This window comes from Pristiophorus japonicus, chromosome 17 (genome assembly GCF_044704955.1).
Source record: "Pristiophorus japonicus isolate sPriJap1 chromosome 17, sPriJap1.hap1, whole genome shotgun sequence".
NCBI classification, from domain to species: domain Eukaryota; kingdom Metazoa; phylum Chordata; class Chondrichthyes; family Pristiophoridae; genus Pristiophorus; species Pristiophorus japonicus.
The window spans coordinates 41,503,605-41,525,321 of NC_091993.1; the positions used below are offsets into that span (position 1 = coordinate 41,503,605).

General features: G+C 48.8%; 1 protein-coding gene across 1 annotated transcript in view; it reads right to left on the minus strand.

Moving 5' to 3' along the window:
• The window catches only part of il16 (interleukin 16), a 124,973-nt gene that overhangs the window by 44,977 nt on the left and 58,279 nt on the right, over positions 1-21,717 (minus strand). The window contains exons 12-13 of the mRNA XM_070858677.1: positions 20,524-20,641; positions 14,472-14,604 (exon numbers count right to left, since the gene is read on the minus strand). Coding sequence (XP_070714778.1) covers positions 14,472-14,604; positions 20,524-20,641 — 251 coding nt within the window. The remainder of the gene's footprint in view (positions 1-14,471; positions 14,605-20,523; positions 20,642-21,717) is intronic.

The following is a 21,717-nucleotide window of genomic DNA, read 5'->3' on the forward strand; positions in this document are numbered from 1 at the left end:
ATGGTCCATGCTTCACCAGCGCAGAATTCCAAGACTTTATAATTGACCACGGCATAAATCACGTCAAGACGGCACCGTTCAAGTCGGCCTCCAACGGCCAGGCGGAGAGAGCAGTGCAAATCACTAAACAAGGCATGCTTAAAATCCAAGGTCCCACGCTGCAGGGTCGCCTGTCGTGGCTGCTGCTGGCATACAGATCTCATCCGCACTCATTGACTGGGATCCCCCCCCCCCGCGCAACTGTTGATGAAAAGGACTTTAAAAACAAGGCTCTCATTAATCTTCCCAGACATGCACGAAATCGTTGAGGCAAAGCACCGTAAGCTGACTGAGTACCATGACAGAAATTCGAGGGGGAGATGGAATGAGATAGGGGACAAAGTGTTTGTACTAAACTATGGCAGGGGTCCCAAATGGCTTGCAAGGACAGTAACAGGCAAGGAAGGAAACAGGCTACTGGTAGTACAAATGGACAATGGCAAAACCTGCCGGAGGCATGTAGACCAAGTCAAAAGCAGATTTACCAACAACACTGCGGAACCAGAGGCAGACTACAATGTGGAACTCGCACCACACCTGGTGGACAGACAGAGGGAACAACCTGAGGAAAGGGCAATCCCAACAGACAGCCCAGGCGAGTCAACAACAATCACACCAATCGAAACAGACAGCCCAGGCGAGATACCAGCAACCACATCCAAAGAAAAACAGACACCAAGGCAAACAACTGAACCACAACTCAGACGCTCCATGCGAGAGCGTAGACCACCTGAGAGACTGAACCAATAAAGACAATAAGACCTTGGGGGAGGGTGATGTCATGTATCTTACATTATTATATAAAACTGTATCCTAACGTGCTATACATGACTGTAATAAGATACGACCTGTAACCACCAGCATACCTTACCACCAGGGGTGCACTTGCAAGAAACAGGCGTATAAGGACAGGTCTCAGGCAAGTGCAGCAGTCCAGAGCTGTGAAATAAAGGTGCAGGTCCAGAGTGACCTTGACTTAACTACATGCCTCGTGTGAGTCTGTACTGAGGGGACAGGACTTTACAAGGTGGTGGTGCACTGGTTGCCTGCCAAGCAGCTGCCCTGGGTTTAGTTCCAACCATCACGTTTCTCACTTTCTAGCTTTTTCAGAGAACTACAACAGGCTCGATGGGCTGTTTCTGCGCTGTACAATTCTATGAACTCAACTGAGGCTGGAGTTTAGAGTGATTCTTGTCTTACAGACAGGGTCTGTGGAATATACTCCCAAGGCACGCAGTTAACGTTGCATCCATTAAATCCTTCAAAATAAATAAGGAACTGGTTGTGAGCAAGATCAAAGGTTATAGAGAGGAGAAGATACTGAGACGCCTAAAACTCACAGGTCCAGGGGTCGTAACTGATTGCTGACTATAATCTAGCCGTGACATTATAATTCATTTTGGGCGCTATCGCGAAATGAGCGCTAGCGAATCAACCGAGTGTCATCATCATCATAGGCAGTCCCTCAAAATTGAGGAAGACTTGCTTCCACTCTAAAAGTGAGTTCTCAGATGGCTGAACAGTCCAATACGGGAATTACAGTCCCTGTCACAGGTGGGACAGACAGCGGTTGAGGGAAAGGGTGGGTGGGACTGGTTTGCCGCACGCTCCTTCCGCTGCCTGCGCTTGGTCTCTGTATGATCTCGGTGACGAGACTCGAGATGCTCAGCGCCCTCCTGGATGCACTTCCTCCACTTAGGGCGGTCTTTGGCCAGGGACTCCCAGGTGTCGGTGGGGTTGTTTCACTTTATCAGGGAGGCATGAGGGTGTTCTTGTAATGTTTCCTCTGCCCACCTAGGGCTCGCTTGCCATGTAGGAGTTCAGAGTAGAGCGCTTGCTTTGAGAGTCTCATGTCAGGCATGCGAGAGGCAGATTCACTTGCACCTGAGACGCATTTATATCCCAGTGGGCTGTTACTGCAGGACATTAAGTGTTAGTCGTGTCCATGGTCAGAAGGGTTCCGAGAAGATGAATAGTGGTAGATTATTTCCACTGGTCAGAAATCACGGCAACAAAAAGTCACAAATGTAAAGCTAATCAGAAAAGAATTTAATAGGGAAAGAGAGACTGGTCAGAGTGTGGAATTCTCTGCCACAAACCATTGTTGAAGCACAGTCTGTCCATTCATTTAAAAGGGAGTTAGACAGTTGGTGGAAAGGGCAGTGGAGAGAGAGGAGGAGATTGAGATTTGGGTCGTCCATGCGGAGAGAGATACCAGCGCAGACCCGAGGGGTAATTTTCACCTTCGCTTCCTGGAGCAGTAAACGGGCAGAGCAAAGCCGTGTGATCCACTCCACCACTTTAACCTACAAACAAAGGGCTCAATTTTCCCCAAAGCCTTTTTTTTGGCGTACTTGAAGAGTTATGCCCGTTTTTTGGGGGCCTAAGTACGCCCCAAAAAAAACATTTCTAAGTTTCCCTGTTGGATTTCTTCATTTTGGCGAGTCCTAACCTGTCCTTTAGTTTTGGGAGTGGAGACTTGATCTGCGCCAAAAAGATCGGGCTGCCACAGTAACCAGAGACACAATGCGAGCTGAGGCTGCAATGTGAAGCATACAGCCAGCTCCCAACACATTAAAACACATTGTATCAATTTAAAAACACATTAAAATATATTGCAGCAACTCACCACCAATTATTAAAGCCGGTCCCGCTTCTCTCAGTTAGTCTCTCAGATAGTTTCTCGCTCTCTCACTCTCTTGCCCAATAAAACTGACAAACACCACCACGTTCTGGTCTCCATATCACAAAAAGGATACAGGAGAAGGTGCAAAAAAGATTTACAGGGATGATACCCGTTATATATGCAGACTATAGATATACTCTCTGTGTAGTCACTGTTTCGTTGCATAAGATGGAGACTTGTTTACCTGATGTACTATCAATAAGGTTCACACTGTGTATATACTATGCTGGCACCACTAAAGGGTGCAACTGGTGGAGACCGGAGTTTCCTGCCCTGGTGGCAGGGGCTGTATAAAAGGATAGCCACCATGCGGTTGCTTCACTCCGGAGAGACGAATAAAGGACCAAGGTCACTACAGTTTGAGTACAACACATTGCCTCGTGGAGTCATTCATAGGTGCATTACAGTCATAACAACTGGCGACGAGAATACAGACTTTCACGTGATTATGTCTACCTTTGGCACACTAAAAGACTTCGCAGAGGGTGATGATTGGGATGCCTTCACAGAATGGCTCGAGCTATATTTCGTGGCAAATGACCTGGCAGGGGAGATGGACGCATTGGCGGAGAAGCACAAGGCTATACTGCTGACCAGTTGTGGGCCCGAGGTCTACCGCCTCATCAGGGACTTGCTGGCACCCACAAAGGCCAAGGATAAGACATACGATGAGCTGACTGAACTAATTTGCGAACAACTAAAACCAAAAAAGAGTATCCTCACGGCCAGGCACAGATTCTACTCTCACCGCAGACCTGAGGGCCAGGAGATTGCAAAATATGCTGCCGACCTCAGGAGACTTGCAGCACTGTGAGATTTTGGCACGCACCTCAACGAAGCATTGCGAGACACCTTCATTATGGGAATTGGCCACAAGGGCCTCCTTCACAAGCTATTATCTGCCGACACCACAGTCAACTTGCAGAAGGCCATCAGCATCAGTCAGGCATTCATGACCTCGACCTGCAGCACCAAGCAAATTATTCATCCTGTGGACTCAAACCCGGCAAGTACTGTACACAGAATGGTGCCTTTCATAGGCAAGACTGTAGAACGTGGCTCTGCCCAGGGCAGAGAGCACAGAACTCAGGGTTCCAGAACTCAGAGTCCGCCGAGGGGTGCTAATCGGGTAGCACCATGCTGACATTGCGGAGGAAACCATAGGGCTCACCAGTGTCGGTTTGCTGAGTACGTATGCAAAGCCTGTAACATGAAGGACCACCTCCAGCGTATGTGTAAAAGAAATATGACTCACCGTCTAGCAGAGGAGTCGGCAGATGACTTTGAATCCAGCGGGGAGTATGATGATTTGGCCAGAGAGGCAGCCCAGCCCCAAGAAGAAGTGTATGGAGTGTATACCTGCACCACTGATTGTCCTCCAGTAAAGATGGAAGTCAAGATAAACGGCGTTCCAGTCTTCATGGAAGTGGACACAGGAGCGAGCCAGTCAGTGATGAGCCAGGATGCCTTTGAGAGGCTACGGAATGAAAAATGACCCGAGCTGGTTCCAATACAGAAAAAGTTGCGCACCTACACCAAGGAACTGATCCCAGTCCTTGGTACTGCGGATGTAAGTGTAATCCATAATGGCGTGGTGCACAAGTTACCACTGTGGATTGTTGCAGGTGATGGTCCAACGCTACTCGGAAGAAGGTGGATGGGGAAGATCCAGTGGAAATGGGAAGACCTCTTCACTCCAGCAATCGATGTCCCCCGTGCTCAGAGGCAGAGCAAAACCTCACCTTCACTTGGGCCAGGCACCAGAGAACAGACCAGCACAACACCTGAGGCACAGACCATCCATCACGACTGCATGGCAATGATCCGACCGGAATGACCTAAAAAAAACCTTCCCGGCTCCAGTGGCAGGACTCCTGGGGAGGAAGATCGAATTCACAGGCACTCTTCCAGATTTTGTGGCAGAATCGTGGGAAAGAAGGATCAAGGCAGTCGACCTCGGGGACAGAGGCAAGATGGCGTCCCTGATGCAGCGAGGTACAGCGTGGCTGACCATGAGGTACAACGCTGAGGGACCAGCACGTGGTGTCGAACAAGGATTTGATTGGGGTAAAAGCCAGCAGGGTTTTCTTAAAGGAGACCTGCAACCAATTGAACTTAGAGACATTGTATGCATGGCAATCAATGTAACGAACCTATTAAGATTGTGAACAAAATGTTGTTGCGAGATGTCGGGAATAGAGTGTCCCCAAAAGTAGCAAGCGAGCGAATTCAGGAGGGTAAAAACGCTGATCCTGATGCCTTGCCCCAGGTGTCCCCACAAGTTATAGGCCAGCGACCTCAGGAGAGTGAAGGCACTAATCCTGATACCCTGCCCCAGGTCTATCCTACGCTGCACGATGGCACTATTCGCCATGGACCTGGAAACAAAAACGGCGCCAATACGCTCAGTTGGCCGCCGTTGCCCACCGCCCGGATGGAGACGGTGCAGCCCCCAGACTCAGTCGCTACCTCGGCCATGAACGGGAGCAAAAGGTCAGAATCAACGAGTTCCCCAAATGGGACCTGGAACAGCCAGGCTCTCAACATCGTTAGAGACCAGGCAGAAGATTCTGCAGCCCTCAAAGGAGGACAGGGAGGCCACACACAACTGTGGCTCTGTCCACCACTCGGCAATGGCAAAGGCCCAGAGTCCTGGTAAGGTGAGCAAACCAAGGCCACCCTGCTAGCAGGAGGCGCAGCACCACCATCAGATGACTAGGACCCCGTCCGGTTGCTCTGGAACCTGCGTCCTCGCATACCTGTACTGCTACCTCAGTACTTACCATGACTGACCATGAATGCAATCTACCCAATCCTGGGACACGACCATAAAACATAATGAATGTAAGTCACTGAACCAAGGTGTCATGATACAAATTTTTTTTTTCTTCCTTTCTTCGTACTTGCACTATGTCTGATCCTGCATGTTAATGTAATGGGCCAGCTGCATGATCTCGCTGTGGGGGAGAGGTTGGTGGGGGGGGGGGGTAAATGGATGTATGTAGCCATGGACAAACACATGGATCACACCCAGAACCTACTGGAACCTCCACTGCATCATCGAACCATCCAAACTGGTAACCACCACCCAACGTTGTGGCAAAAGGACTTGGGGGTTAACATGGAGAGAGCCAAACCAAAGCACAGCCAAGGTACAAGGGCTATTGGCACTTAAGTCTGGCGAGAGCTAAGCCAGAGCACATAGTGTAAAGGTAATTGGCACAAAGGACTTGGGGAGAGTGATGTTATATATGCAGACTATAGTCACTGTATAGTTACATAAGATGGAGACATGTTTACCTGATGTACTATCAATAAGGTTTACACTGTCTATATACTATGCTAGCACCACTAGAGGGTGCAACTGGTGGAGACCAGGGTTTCCTGCCCCGTTGGCAGGGGCTGTATAAAAGGGTAGCCACCAAGCGGCTGCCTCACTCCGAGTTACGAATAAAGGACCAAGGTCACTACAGTTTGAGTACAACACATTGCCTCGTAGAGTCATTCATTAGTACACTACAGACATAACAATACCAGAACTAAGATGTTATAATGGTCAGGAAAGACTGAACAAGCTGAGATTTGTTTCTCTAGAAAAGAGAATTCTGAGGGGCGACCTATTAAAGGGTTATAAGATTATGAAGGGATTCAACTGGGTAGATGTGGAGATGATATTTCCACGTGGGAAATCCAAAACTAATGGTCATAAATATAAGATAGTCACTAATAAAGCGAATAAAGAATTCAGGAGAAACTTCCTTACCCAGAGAATGGTTAGAATGTGGAACTTGCTACCACAGGGAGTGGTTGAGACGAATAGCCCTGATGAATACAAGGGGAAGTGAGATAAACACATGAGAGAGAAAGGAATAGAAGTTTATGCTGATAGGCTGAGATGAAGAGGGGTGGGAAGAGTCTTGTGTGGAGCATAATCATTGGTATAGACCACTTGGGCCGAATCTGTGCTGGAACATTCTATGATTTTAATAGAGAGACTAAATCATGTAAGCTCCTTGCGACATTTTCCTACTTTCAAGCAGTTTTTAAAACACCAGTTGTTCTTGCAAGATACTCGACACCATCCAGGTCAAAGCAATCCATTTGATTGGCACCCCATCCACCAGATTAAACACTCATCCCTCCACCACCGGCGCACTGTGGCTGCAGTGTACACTGTCTACAAGATGCACTGCAGCAACTCGCCAAGGCTTCTTCGGCAGCACCTCCCAAACACTCAACCTCTACGGCATAGAAAGGCAAGGGCTGCAGGCACATGGGAACACCATCACCTCCACGTTCCCCTCAAAGTCACACACCATCCTGAATTGGACATAGTATCCAATGTTCGTTCATCGCCGCTGGGTTAAAATCCCGGAATTCTCTGGCCAACAGCACTGTGGGAGTACCTTCACCACACGGACTGCAGCGGTTCAAGATGGTGGCCCACTACCTTCTCAAACGCATCTAGGGATGGTCAATCAGTGCCGGCCTGCCAGCAACGCCCACATCTCGAGAATGAATTAAAAAAGAGAAGGGAGGACTTAACGACGGTCATATGAAGAACTTGTGAGTGAATACAGGCAGCATTTCCACTCTCATTTCCACTTGAGAATGCTGTATTCTGAAAGAGTATCTGAGGTAAAATATGATTGTAAAATATGAAGCAGTGCAAGTCAGTGCTGTCAGTGAATCAGTTGCAGTGCTAATACACTGTTGCCCTGATTCGCTGACTCTCACTCCCGCAAAGCCAAGCTCGCATATTAGCACGCAACCTCACTGAACTTACTCTGTGCAGTTAAACTGCGACTGAACGGATTACATCAGTATTATGCTACAAAATATAAAATCCGCCCCCTTGTCCAAGCCCCTCCATGGCCTCACCCCCAACCAGCCTCTGCACTCTCCCCAGCCCTCTCTCTTTTATATTCCCTCCCAAACACTCTGTTCCTCGAAGCCTGGCCTTTGCTGCATCTCACATCTTCATCCACAGATGCAGGGAGGATATTTCTACTCATAGGGGAAACTAAAACTGGGGGCATTGTCTCAGAATAAGGGGTCACCCATTAAAAACTGACATGAGGAGGAATTTCTTCTCTCAGAGAGTTGTAAATCTATGGAATTCTCTGCCCCAGAGAGCTGTGGAGGCTGGGACAATGAATATATTTAAGGTGCAGATAGACACATTTTTGAGCAATAAAGGGAGTAAAGGGTTATGGGGAGCGGGCAGGGAAGTGAGCTGAGCCCATGATCAGATCAGCCATGATCTTATTAAATGGTGGAGCAGGCTCAAAGGGCCAGATAAAGTGGATAAAGGGGAACCAGTGGATGTGGTGTATTTAGATTTCCAGAAGACATTTGACAAGGTGCCACATAAAAAGTTACTGCACAAGATAAAAGTTCACGGGGTTGGGGGTAATATATTAGCATGGATAGAGGATTGGCTAACAGAAAACAGAGAGTCGGGATAAATGGTTCATTCTCTGGTTGGCAACCAGTAACTAGTGGAGTGCTGCAGGGATCAGTGCTGGGACCCCAACTATTTACAATCTATATTAACTTGAAAGAAGGGACTGAGTGTAACGTAGCCAAGTTTGCTGATGATACAAAGATGGGAGGAAAAGCAATGTGTGAGGAGGACACAAAAAATCTGCAAAAGGACATGGACAGGCTAAGTGAGTGGGCAAAATTTGGCAGATGGAGTATAATGTTGGGAAGTGTGAGGTCATGCACTTTGGCAGAAAAAAATCAAAGAGCAAGTTATTATTTAAATGGAGAAAGATTGCAAAGTGCCGCAGTACAGCGGGACCTGGGGGTACTTGTGCATGAGACGCAAAAGGATAGTATGCAGCTACAGCAAGTGATCAGGAAGGCCAATGGTATCTTGGCCTTTATTGCAAAGGGGATGGAGTATAAAAGCAGGGAAGTCTTGCTACAGTTATACAAGGTATTGGTGAGGCCACACCTGGAATACTGCGTGCAGTTTTGGTTTCCATATTTACGAAAGGATATACTTGCTTTGGAGGCAGTTCAGAGAAGGTTCACAAGGTTGATTCCGGGGATGAGGAGGTTGACTTATCAGGAAAGGTTGAGTAGGTTGGGCCTCTACTCATTGGAATTCAGAAGAATGAGAGGTGATCTTATTGAAACATATAAGATTATGAGGGGGCTTGACAAGGTGGATGCAGAGAGGATGTTTCCACTAATAGAGGAGACTGGAACTAGAGGGCATGATCTTAGAATAAGGGGCCGCCCATTTAAAACAGAGATGAGGAGAAATTTCTTCTCTCAGAGGGTTGCAATCTGTGGAATTCGCTGCCTCAGAGAGCTGTGGAAGCTGGGTCATTGAATAAATTTAATACAGAAATAGACAGTTTCTTAAACGACAAGTGATTATGGGGAACGGACGGGGAAGTGGAACTGAGTCCATGATCAGATCAGCCATGATATTTTTGAATGGCGGAGCAGGCTCGAGGGGTCGTATGGCCGACTCCTGTTCTTATGTGGTCATCCCCCTGCAAAACAGATACACCGCTTTGGGTACTGTTGAGGGGGATGACTCATCAGGGGAGAGCCACAGCAGCCAGGTTCATGGCACAGTGGCAGGCTCTACTGCACAGGAGGGCAGGAAAAAGAGTGGGAGAGCAATAGTGATAGGGGATTCGATTGTAAGGGGAATAGATAGGCGTTTCTGCGGCCGCAACCGAGACTCCAGGATGGTATGTTGCCGACCTGGTGCAAGGGTCAAAGATGTTTTGGAGCGGGTGCAGGACATTCTGAAAAGGGAGTGTGAACAGCCAGCTGTCGTGGTGCATATAGATACCAACGATATAGGTAAAAAACGGGATGAGGTCCTACGAAACGAATTTAAGGAGCTAGGAGCTAAATTAAAAAGTAGGACCTCAAAAGTAGTAATCTCGGGATTGCTACCAGTGCCACCTGCTAGTCAGAGTAGGAATCACAGGATAGCTCAAATGAATACGTGGCTTGAGCAGTGGTGTAGCAGGGAGGGATTCAAATTCCTGGGGCATTGGAACCGGTTCTGGGGGAGGTGGGGCCAGTACAAACCAGACGGTCTGCACCTAGGCAGGACCGGAACCAATGTCCTAGGGGAGTGTTTGCTAGTGCTGTTGGGGAGGAGTTAAACTAATATGGCAGGGGGATGGGAACCAATGCAGGGAGACAGAGTGAAACAAAATGGAGACAGAAGCAAAAGACAGAAAGGAGATGAGGAAAAGTGGAGGGCAGAGAAACCCAAGGCAAAAAACATAAAGGGCCACTGTACAGCAAAATTCTAAAGGGTCAAAGTGTAATAAAAAGGTAAGCTTGAAAGCTCGGTGCCTCAATGCGAGGAGTATTCGGAACCCAGGAGAGGGCTCTGAGCTAGTTAGAGTGGGTGAGAGCTCAGCTGAACAGGACCCCAAGAAAGAATGCAAAAGGCAGGAGGCAACAAAGCAGAGTAGCACTGGGGTAAGGGTAAACCACAAGGGAATTTGTAATACAGATTGAGGGTGAGGAAGTAGTGTCTCAAATGAGCATACTATGCTTAAACAAAGGGGACTACAGTGGGATGAGGGCAGAGTTGGCTAAAGTAGACTGGGAACACAGACTAAACTGTGGCACAATTGAGAAACAGTGGAGGACTTTTAATGAGCTCTTTCATAGTGTTCAACAAAAATATATTCCAGTGAAAAAGAAGGGCGGTAAGAGAAGGGATAACCAGCCGTGGATAACCACAAAATAAAGGAGAGTATCAAATTAAAAACCAATGCGTATAAGGTGGCCAAGGTTAGTGGGAAACTAGAAGATTGGGAAAATTTTAAATGACAGCAAAGAATGACTAAGAAAGCAATAAAGAAAGGAAAGATAGATTACGAAAGTAAACTTGCGCAAAACATAAAAACAGATAGTAAAAACTTTTACCGATATATAAAACGGAAGAGAGTGACTAAAGTAAATGTTGGTCCCTTAGAAGATGAGAAGGGGGATTTAATAATGGGAAATATGGAAATGGCTGATCCGTAAACAATTATTTTGGTTCGGTCTTCTCAGTGGAAGACACAAAAACCATGCCAAAAATTGCTGGTCACGGGAATGTGGGAAGGGAGGATCTTGAGACAATCACTATCACTAGGGGGGTAGTGCTGGACAGGCTAATGGGACTCAAGGTAGATAAGTCCCCTGCTCCTGATGAAATGCATCCCAGGGTATTAAAAGAGATGGTGGAAGTTATAGAGATGCATTCGTTATAATCTACCAAAATTCTCTGGACTCTGGGGAGGTACCAGCGGATTGGAAAGCAGCTAATGTAACGCCTCTGTTTAAAAAAGGGGGTAGACAAAAGGCAGGTAACTATAGGCCGGTTAGTTTAACATCTGTAGTGGGGAAAATGCTTGAAGCTATCATTAAGGAAGAAATAGCGGGACATCTAGATAGGAATAGTGCAATCAAGCAGACGCAACATGGATTCATGAAGGGGAAATCATGTTTAACTAATTTACTGGAATTCTTTGAGGATATAACGAGCATTGTGGTTAGAGGTGTACCGATGGATGTGGTGTATTTAGATTTCCAAAAGGCATTCGATAAGGTGCCACACAAAAGGTTACTGCAGAAGATAAAGGTACGCAGAGTCAGAGGAAATGTATTAGCATGGATCGAGAATTGGCTGGCTAACAGAAAGCAGAGAGTCGGGATAAATGGGTCCTTTTCGGGTTGGAAATCGGTAGTTAGTGGTGTGCCACAGGGATCGGTGCTGGGACCACAACTGTTTACAATATACATAGATGACCTGGAAGAGGGGACAGAGTGTAGTATAACAAAATTTGCAGATGACACAAAGATTAGTGGGAAAGCGGGTTGTGTACAGGACACAGAGAGGCTGCAAAGAGATCTAGATAGGTTAAGCGAATGGGCTAAGGTTTGGCAGATGGAATACAATGTCGGAAAATGTGAGGTCATCCACCTTGGAAAAAAAAACAATAAAAGGGATTATTATTTGAATGGGGAGAAATTACAACATGCTGCGGTGCAGAGGAACCTGGGGGTCCTTGTGCATGAAACTCTTTTTGGAGTTTATCTGAAAAACATAAAACATTAATCGGTGCCACCCGACCTGGATGACACACCAGACATTTACAAGGCCCCTTTTTATTTGTGTTTTTCTTTTTTTGGGGGTTTTTTTTTGGGCACTAAAATCTAATTTTTTCCTCCAGTGCCCCCTATAAAAGGGGAGGGGGACACTAAAAGCACCGGCAATTAAAACAAATTAAACTTTAAAACGTAAAATCAAATTAAAATTTGGTTGCCGGGCGTGATGATGCACTCCAGTCCCTCCGGTGCCCACCTCTCACGGAAGGCCGCGAGCGTACCGGTGGACACCGTGTGCTCCATCTCCAAGGACACCCTGGACCGGATGCAAGAGCGGAAGAGAGGCAGGCAGTCAGGTTGAACGACCCCCTCGACCGCCCGCTGCCTGGACCGGCTGATGGCACCCTTGGCCGTGCCCAGGAGCAGTCCTACGAGGAGGCCCTTGGACCTACCCGCTCCCCTCCGCACAGGGTGCCCAAAGATCAGGAGAGTTCCTTGTGCTTGAATCCCAAAAAGTTAGTTTGCAGGTGCAGCAGGTAATCAGGAAGGCGAATGGAATGTTGGCCTTCATTGCGAGAGGGATGGAGTACAAAAGCAGGGAGGTCCTGCTGCAACTATACAGGGTATTGGTGAGGCCGCACCTGGAGTACTGCGTGCAGTTTTGGTCACCTTACTTAAGGAAGGATATACTAGCTTTGGAGGGAGTACAGAGACGATTCACTCGGCTGATTCCGGAGATGAGGAATTTACCTTATGATGATAGATTGAGTAGACTGGGTCTTTACTTGTTGGAGTTCAGAAGGATGAGGGGTGATCTTTTCGAAACATTTAAAATAATGAAAAGGATAGACAAGATAGAGGCAGAGAAGTTGTTTCCACTCGAACTAGGGAGCACAGCCTCAAAATATGGGGGGAGCCAATTTCAAACCGAGTTGAGAAGGAATTTCTTCTCAGAGGGTTGTGAATCTGTGGAATTCTCTGCCCAAGGAAGCAATTGAGGCTAGCTCATTGAATGTATTCAAATCACAGATAGATAGATTTTTAACCAATAAGGGAATTAAGGGTTATGGGGAGCGGGCGGGTAAGTGGAGCTGAGTCCACGGCCAGATCAGCCATGATCTTTTTGACTGGCGGAGCAGGCTCGAGGGGCTAGATGGCCTACTCCTGTTCCATGTTCTTATGTTCTTATGTTCTTATTATCATAGGCAATCCCTCGAAGCAAGGATGACTTGCTTCCATGCCAAAAAGGGATGAGTTCACAGGTGTTTCAATGAAGGACCTAATATTCCAGGTCCCGAACTACATGTTGAAGGGTGGAAGATGCCTGTGTGTGGATTTTTTTAACGTGTGGTGACCGTTGCACACCAGCCACCACACGGGCTTGACAGAGCTAGGTCTTGGTCCAGCGGCAAGGATTAACCAAGACTAACTGGAAACCAGCTCCAGCTCGGACACATATCGCAGTGTGGGCTGGCCGTGCTGCCCCTGGGCCCTCGCCTCTTCTGGGCCCCAGTTTCACGCCTCTCCTAGGCCCCGGTCACTTCCCTCTACAAACTCTTGCCGCTCCTTCGTCCCTCCTGCTGTGCCTGCCTGCACTGCAATGAGCGACCTGGCTTCGCAGCCATCACCCTCCTGCAGCAGCACGTGCTGCTCCCTGCAGTGGCATGCCGCCGCACACTGCTTCCTCCAATGGCCCTGGCCTGCTGATGGTCTTGCAGGCCGGGATGAGGGAGCCTTCAGCTTCCTTGATGCTACTCTCAGAAACTCTCTCACTCATCCTCTCTCTGCACCTTCTCCAAGCCCATCACGTCAACCAAGATTACAATCACCCTTCTAATCGCTTCCTCCTCAGGTCACCATCCATTTTCTTCAACGCCTGCCTGCGAAAAGCCTTGTGATGTTCCGTTACATAAAAGCCACCAGAAAATGCAAGCTGTGATAAGAGAGCACAACAAACTATTCGGAGTTCATTTGAACCTAACCCGCGAGGTGGGAAGCCCACGGATTGGGCGGAACGTCGGTTTTACACCCCGCTCAATATTACTCTCTGTTGACTTCAATGGAGAGTGAAATCAGGCGGGATAAAAAGGAGCATTGCTCCCGATCCCGCCAGGCTCCTGACTGGCAAGTTAGATTCAAATACATCACCTCGTAATTTTAGCCAAGAGGACAGATTGAATAGGCTGGGTTTGTTTTCTTTGGAACAGAGGAGGCTGAGGGGAGGCCGTATTGAGGTGTATAAAATTATGAGGGGCCTGGATAGAGTGGATAGGATGGACCAGGTTCCCTTAGCAGAGGGGTCAACAACCAGGGGGCATAGGTTTAAAGTAATTGGTAGGTGATTTAGAGGAGATATGAGGGGAAACTTTTATACCCAGAGGGTGGTGGGGGTCTGGAACTCACTGCCTTGAAAGGATGGTAGAGGCAGAAACCCTCATCACATTTAAAAAGTACTTGGATGTGCACCTGAAGTGCTGTAACCTACAGGGTTACAGACCAAGAGCTGGAAAGTAGGATTAGGCTGGAGAGCTCTTTGTCGGACGGCGCAGACACGATGGGCCAAAATGGCCTCCTTCCGTGCTGTAAATTTCTCTGAATCTACCTCCCTTTGTCTTGGTCTGCAACATCAGAATTCAGTCACTTGTCCGTGGTTCCTTACCAGGGGATCGGGATGCCGGCTGATCATTAGGTCAATAGGTCCAGACTTGCAATGCTGTAGAAGGGCGTAAGCTTCATTCAGAGTTAGATTGTGGGTACTTGTCGCGTTAATTTTTAAAATGTGGTCGCCAGATCTACAGCAAAAGATAGAACACAAATGAAAAGCTTCACATATTTAATGAATGGGTGATATATTTATATCCAGACCTGCATAAATATACGGCAACATTGCGAAAAGTACAGGCGGTTAATGGGACCACTGAGCACAGAGGAACATAGAGTGAGGGTAATACAATGGCCCATTGCACGGATAATCCCAATGGGTCATCCTCTCCAATAGCAGGGTGCCAGCCCAAAGCTGTTGAGCCCATCAGGGGAGATAGCGAATGAAGTTGGGAAACGGACGCTAAGTAGCTAAGTAATAGTGAGCTTTGTCCCAGGCAGCTCACATGCAACTCTGACCTGTTCCAATACAACAGTCACAGAGGTCTGGGAATCACTTACATTTCTTCTCTGTTTGGTCACAGGTTGGAGAAAGGCAGAGGGAGGTTCCAAAACAACAGTGAAAAAGAAATAATAAGCGACGAAAGGGCAGAAGCTCCAAGTATGCACAGCCTCGTTCATTGGCCATATATATTTCTATACTATATATATGGGGAAACCACGGACTGTGCTGTGCCCCGATCTCCCCTTCACTGTAATGGACAGAACCTTCATGGCAGCAGGCCTGCGATTTCCTGACATGGCAACACAAACTGGGTAAAATGTCCCTCAAGCACCAGAATAATACATCACACCTGTAGAATGGACTCCTAGTTGATGTCATGAAGTGGTTGGCAGCCTCGTCCGCACAGTCTGAGGTCAAGTTGACCGTTTGGGGTTGAACTGGCGGAGCGCGCAGATCGTTATTCGTGTGGGCCCCGGTGGCTGCTCCACAAAAATAATTCAACACTTTCCTTTGGCTGAACCTCTTCACTGCAATGGTCCGTGGAACTGGCCGGAGAGTACTTGATGCAGGCTCTGATCACCTTCCACCTAAGTTACGTCATCGGACCCCCATTTCCGTATCGGAAGCGGCCTCTCCCTGAATCAGGCAAGCGATCTGGACACCTGGCGGTAGTCCCCTTTCAAAATGGGCACCAATCACGTTCTGATGCCCTTACTGCCAGGGGAGAGAAAACCGGCCCGAGTGGAACTGAAGTACTGCAAGAAAGCTAGCTGGCTCAGTGGTGTCCCTCGCACCGGTGTGTCTGATGTTATTGGTTCAAGCCCCACTCCAAGGCTTGAGCGGTTAATCTAGGCCGACACTTCAGTGCAGTAATGAGGGAGTGCTGCACTGACAGATGAGACGTTAAACCAAGGCTGTATCAGCTTGTTGAGGTGGATGTGAAAGATCCAACGACACTACAGGTATTTGGAGAAGAGCAGGGAGTTATCCCACTGTCCTGACCATTTTTTCTTCATCTAACACCACCAAAAAAACAGATTACTGATCATTCTGATTTTGTATTTGTGGGAGTTTGCTGTACACAATTTGGCTGCTGTCTTTGCTTACATCACACCGCAGTGATTCCACTTCAAAAATAATTCCTTGGTTGTAAAATTCTTTAGGCCTGGTGCTGCGGAGTTAATCATGCAATCGCACACTCGGCCTGTGACTGGCCACCCACCCAAATTAATGGGCAGCTGATCATACAGCGGGCTGTGCAATTTCCTGAGGGGTAAATTGCCGCTGATGTAAGAGGGTAAAATCCTATGATCCACCTCAGGAATGAAGGGTCTCAAAAAAATATCAAACGGCCTGTTGGAAAACTAACCAGCAGCCCAGAAAGCACTGCTCTCTTGCCACTCCTGTGAGGGACCGAAAGTCTGTATTACCCGAATACCTCGCTTCCGGCGCAGTCTGGAGATGACCCATGCCGGGTTAAAAGTTGAAGTAGCTTTCTGATGAACTTGGATTGTATTGAAGTTTGGACCAACGCAGAGGATATCTCCACAAAAACAGAATGCGAGACGATGCGAGAGCCATTCAGCCATTTAAATGTGTCAATCTGGTCACCTGCGTGTTTATAGTAATTCATGGCAAGAGTCAAATGTGGCAATTAGACCTGGGGCTTGAAATTCAGTGCCGCCAGAAAGCTGGTGGTGTTAAGGCCTTCCCCCGCCTCCCGATTAGCGCCGCAATATTTGCGGCGGCCATTGAATCCAAATTCAGCTTTTTGACCACAAATAGGGTCTCCAGTCTTATTAGCCCTTGAAACCTGAAAGTTTGCAGTCTTAATTGTGGCGTTATTCCCACGGGAAATTCACCCTCAGGGTGATGTGGCAGCTGCCATTGCAGCACAGGCGCGATGGAACGAGCGTATCGGTCCTGCTTTAGAGAGAATGGCTGCAGCTCTGCAAGAGTCGACGGAGCATCTAAGTGCTGTCATATCTGGTGGCGTTCAGACTGTGGCTGCTCGCATGGATGCCCCCCGAGATCCCAGTGTTGCTTTCGTGGCTGGGTCCACCATGGGCCACGGGGGACCTTCCGGTGTGGGGGCCACAGCACCGACCTGAGCTCCCTCAGATTGGTGGTGGTGATATTGTGCCGCCCCCGATGAGTGACTCAGGCTCCTCCGGCCAGGATACGGATGACGCGCTCCCTCCGGCTCGCAGCATTCCTGGCACTCCGCCAGTGCCTCCAAGCATGGCCTCGCTCGAGCCAAGCCAGACTGAACCCTCCCAGGAGGGTGCCGACCAGTCTCCAGCCAGCCCTTGCAGGCCCAGAGTTGCTCGAGGGTGTCCTAGAAGGACATCTGCAGCTTCCACACAGGGAACACAGCAGCCTTCCCCAACCCATGAGGCAGCTACAGGGGAGTCACTGAAGCAAAGTCGCAGGTTAGCCACGCGTAAGATCATCATAGGCAGTCCCTTGAAGTTGCGGAAGACTTGCTTCCACTCTAAAATTGAGTTCTCAGATGGCTGAACAGTCCAATGCGGGAATTACACTCTGTCACAGGTGGGACAGATAGTGGTTGAGGGAAGAGGTGGGACAGATAGTGGTTGAGGGAAGAGATGGGTGGGACTGGTTTGCCGCACGCTCCTTCCGCTGCCTGTGCTTGATTTCCGCTTGATCTCGGCGACGAGACTGGAGGTGCTTAGCATTCTCCTGGATGCTCTTCCTCCACTTTGGGCGATCTTAGACCAGGGATTCCCAGGTGCTGGTGGGGATGTTGTATTTTATCAAGGAGGCTTTAAGGGTGTCCTTGAAACGTTTCCTCTGCCCACCTGGGGCTTGCTTGCTGTGTAGGAGTTCCGAATAGAGCGCTAGCTTACAGAGTCTCGTGTCGGGCATGCGAACAATGTGGCCTGCCCATCAGAGCTGATCAAGGGTCAGTGCTTCGATGCTGGGAATGTTGGCCTGAACGAGAACACTGACGTTGGTGCGACTGTCCTCCCAGTGGACTTGCAGGATCTTGCAGAGACAGTGGTGTTGGTACTTCCCCAGTGCTTTGAGGTGTCTGCTGTATATAGTCCACATCTCTGAGCCATTATAGGAGGACGGGTATCACTACTGCCCTGTAGACCACAAGCCTGGTGCCAGATTTGAGGTCCTGGGCTTCAAACACCCTCTTCCTCAGGCGACCGAAGGCTGCGCTTGCACACTGGAGGCGGTGTTGGACGTCGTCATCGATGTCTGCCCTTGCTGACAGTAGGCTCCCGAGGTATGGAAAATGTCCACATTGTCCAAGGCCTCACCGTGGGTTTTGATAACCGGGGAGCAGTGCTGTGTGGCAGGGTCAGGTTGGTGGAGGACCTTTGTCTTACGGATGTTTAGTGTAGGGCCCATGCTTTTGTACGCCTGAGGTGTTGATGATGACACTGTAGTTCGATGACAGAGGATGGGACGACCTTGGACCTGGGCTGGAGGGGGCGGAGGCGGAACAGATTTCCATTTGTTACCAGGCGGAATGCTGAGTTGGGGCGACGTTCCTAGTCTGAGCCCCTGGATTGAGATTGGAGTTTTCTCTGTGAATCTCGGCATCTCTATTTCTCACTCTCTCTATTTTTTTTTTCCCTTTTCTCTTTCTCTTTCTCTATTCCTATTTCCCTCTCTCCCAATCAAATGTTCTCATTCTGTTTCTCATTCCCTTTCCTCACTTCTATCTCTTTCACCTTTCTTTTTTGCTCCCTTCCCTCTCTCCCTCCCTCCCTCCCTCACCCTCTCCCTTTCCCTCCCCTTGAGTGCAGATTCTGTGCTGAACTCCTCGGGTCCATTGAAGAGGCTCCTGGACTTGTTGCTGAGCAACACGGAGCTGGCTCCAAGATCACCCCCGTCCGGAGCTCGCTGATCTCCCCCAGATGCTGTTACTTCGAGGACTCTGGAGAGCTTCCGGCCCATCCTCAGGTTTGGATCTTACCTTCTTGTCTCTCTCCGCTCCCGCCGCTCCGAGATCGCTGCCACTCTGTACCGGCCCTAAAAGCTGGCGAGGGTCAGCTTCTTCGCGCTGAAAATGGGTCTGGGGACGGAGCGGCAGCGGTGCGCACTTTTACCGCATCACTACCGCCGCAAGCCCCACACCGCCACAAGAGTCGACGGTGAACCACACCGCTGCAAGACCTCCCGGGCCCAATCTATGTCGGGGCGACCAGTTGAGCCCAAAGCGGCAGCCGTTCGATTTTGCTGAAAGTCCACCACAAACGGGCAGCAACGTTCCTTCCCGGTACCGTGAATTTCGGCCCCCTGATTTCAGGATAATGGGTAGCTGGTCGTTTAATCTGCATCGCCTGTTTGTTAATTACTTGTGTGTACTGTTGATGTACCATTGATAGTATGTATAGAATGTATAGTCCTTCAGCCATTCAAGGCCTGATTTTGTATAAAGAGTTGAGAGAGAAGACTGGATTTGACACTAGAGTGTTTCTCAGTGTTTTTGTGAAGATTGTGTCTCAGTAACTGTCATACTGGTTCGTGTATAGTTCTGAAATTTAAGTAAAGACCTGATCCTGCCATTGCTGCAACTGAGTGTGTGTGTGTAATCTGACACGCACACTAAATGAAAACGAGCAAGAAAGCAGTCCAACAGTCCCAAACCCAGTCCTGCCGACACTGGCCTGCCGAGCCAGCACAGTGACAGTGGAATAGCTGCTGAGTGCTGAATGTCTGCAGCTCTCCCGCTCATCACACTCGCACTAAATCAGCGGATCTGCTATCGCCCCGATCCCCCAGTCTGCCCACCCACACCTACAGCCGCCCAAACCAGGAGATCCCCAACTGTGCCCGGCTGATGTGCTGCCACTGGCACTTAGAACAATAACCCTTGCTGACGGCTCCTTTTGCTCAGCAACAACCCTCTCTGCAATGCTGCTCACAGTCAGGCTGCTGAACTCCCGGAGTTAAATTGTCAGCCGTGACTCAGTGGGTAGCACTCTGGCCTGTCAGTCAGCAAGCTCGAGTTCAAGTCCCACTCCAGCGACTTGAGCACAAAATCTAGGCCGACACTCCAGTGCAGTGCTGAGGGAGTGCTACACTGTTGGAGGGGCCGCCTTTTGGAAGAGACGCTAAACCGAGGCCCCGCCCGCCCTCTCAGGTGGACGCAAAAGATCACATGGCTCTATTTCAAATAATAGCAGTGGAGTTATCCCTGGTGTCCTGGTCAATATGTATCCCTCTATCAACAGCACTAAAAATAGCAGATTATCTGGTCATTATCACATTGCTGTTTGTGGGACCTTGTTGTGCACAAATTGGCTGTCGCGTTTCCCACATTACAACAGAGATTGCACTTCAAAAGTACTTCATTGGCTGTAAAATGCTTTGGGACGTCCAGAGGTTGTGAAAGGTGCTATATAAATGCAAGTTCGTTCTTTCTTCATGCTGGGTGCTAATGGGAGCATTGGGTAGAGAGGTCAGAATGTTCAGTTCCTGGCATTCACACATTTGCAGCCGGAGAGCGGGAGCCCTGCGATTGGTCCCACTAAACTCCGTGTCTAATTCTCCGCCCGACAGTCCCAATGGGCAAGCCTCTTGTGCCGGGAGAAGAGTGCGGGAAAATAGATCTAGGTCTTACCGGAGCCTTCCATCCAGATGTGCCACCGATCCCGGAGAGAGCGTGTGGATATAAACGGCAGAGGCCTGCAGGTGTGTGCACACACTGCACAATCCAATTCCCAAGCCAACACCATCCTCTGGGAACCAAGGAGAGAGGAGAGAGATTAGAGACATTATGACCAACCGCAGCAGTTGCTGCTTCGTCTGCCGTGGCTCAGTGGGTAGCACACTCGCCTCTGAGTCAGAAGGTTGTGGGTTCAGGTCCCACTCCAGGCACTTGAGCACAAAAGTCCAGGCCGACACTCCAGTGCAGTGCTGAGGGAGCGCTGCACTGTCGGAGGGGCCATCTTTCAGATCAGACGTTAAACCGAAGCCACCTGCACTCTCAGGTGGATGTAAAAGATCCCATGGCACTATTTTGAAGAAGAGCAGGGGAGTTATCCCCGGTGTCCTGGGCCAATATTTAACCCTCAATTAACATAACAAAAAAACAGATCATCAGGTCATTATCACATTGCTGTTTGTGGGAGCTTGCTGTGCGCAAGTTGGCTGTCGCGTTTCCTAAATTACAACAGTGACTATACTCCAAAAGTACTTCATTAGCTGTAAAGCGCTTTGAGATGTCTGGTGGTCATGAAAGGCGCTATATAAATGCAAGTCTTTCTTTCGTAGTTTCTGCCGTGAAGTGAAGGGGATTAGATTTCAGCCAACAGGAAACTAAAACGTTCAAGTCAAAGAGTTACTTGCTAGCATGTTTCCTGTGCTCTCTAACTACCTCATCTATTATGTCATTTCCATAAATGTAGCTGCTTACCAGGCCACCACTTTGTCATAGCCCAGGGTTACAGGGCTTCTGTGGAAGAAAGGGAAAGGAAAGGATTTGCATTTATATAGCGCCTTTCACAACCGCAGGCCATCCCAAAGCGCTTTACAGCCAATGAAGTACTTTTGAAGTGTAGCCACTGTTGTAAAGCAGGAAATGCGGCAGCCGATTTGCACACAGCAAGGTCCTAAAAACAGCAATGAGATCATCTCTGTATTAGTGATATTGGTCGAAGGATAAATATTGGCCAGGACACTGGGGAGAACTCCACTGCTCTTCTTTGAATTATGCCTTTTGTGATCTTTTACGTCCACCTGAGAGGGCAGACAGGGCCTCGGTTTAACATCTCATCCGAAAGAAGTTACCACCGACAGTGCAGCACTCCCTCAG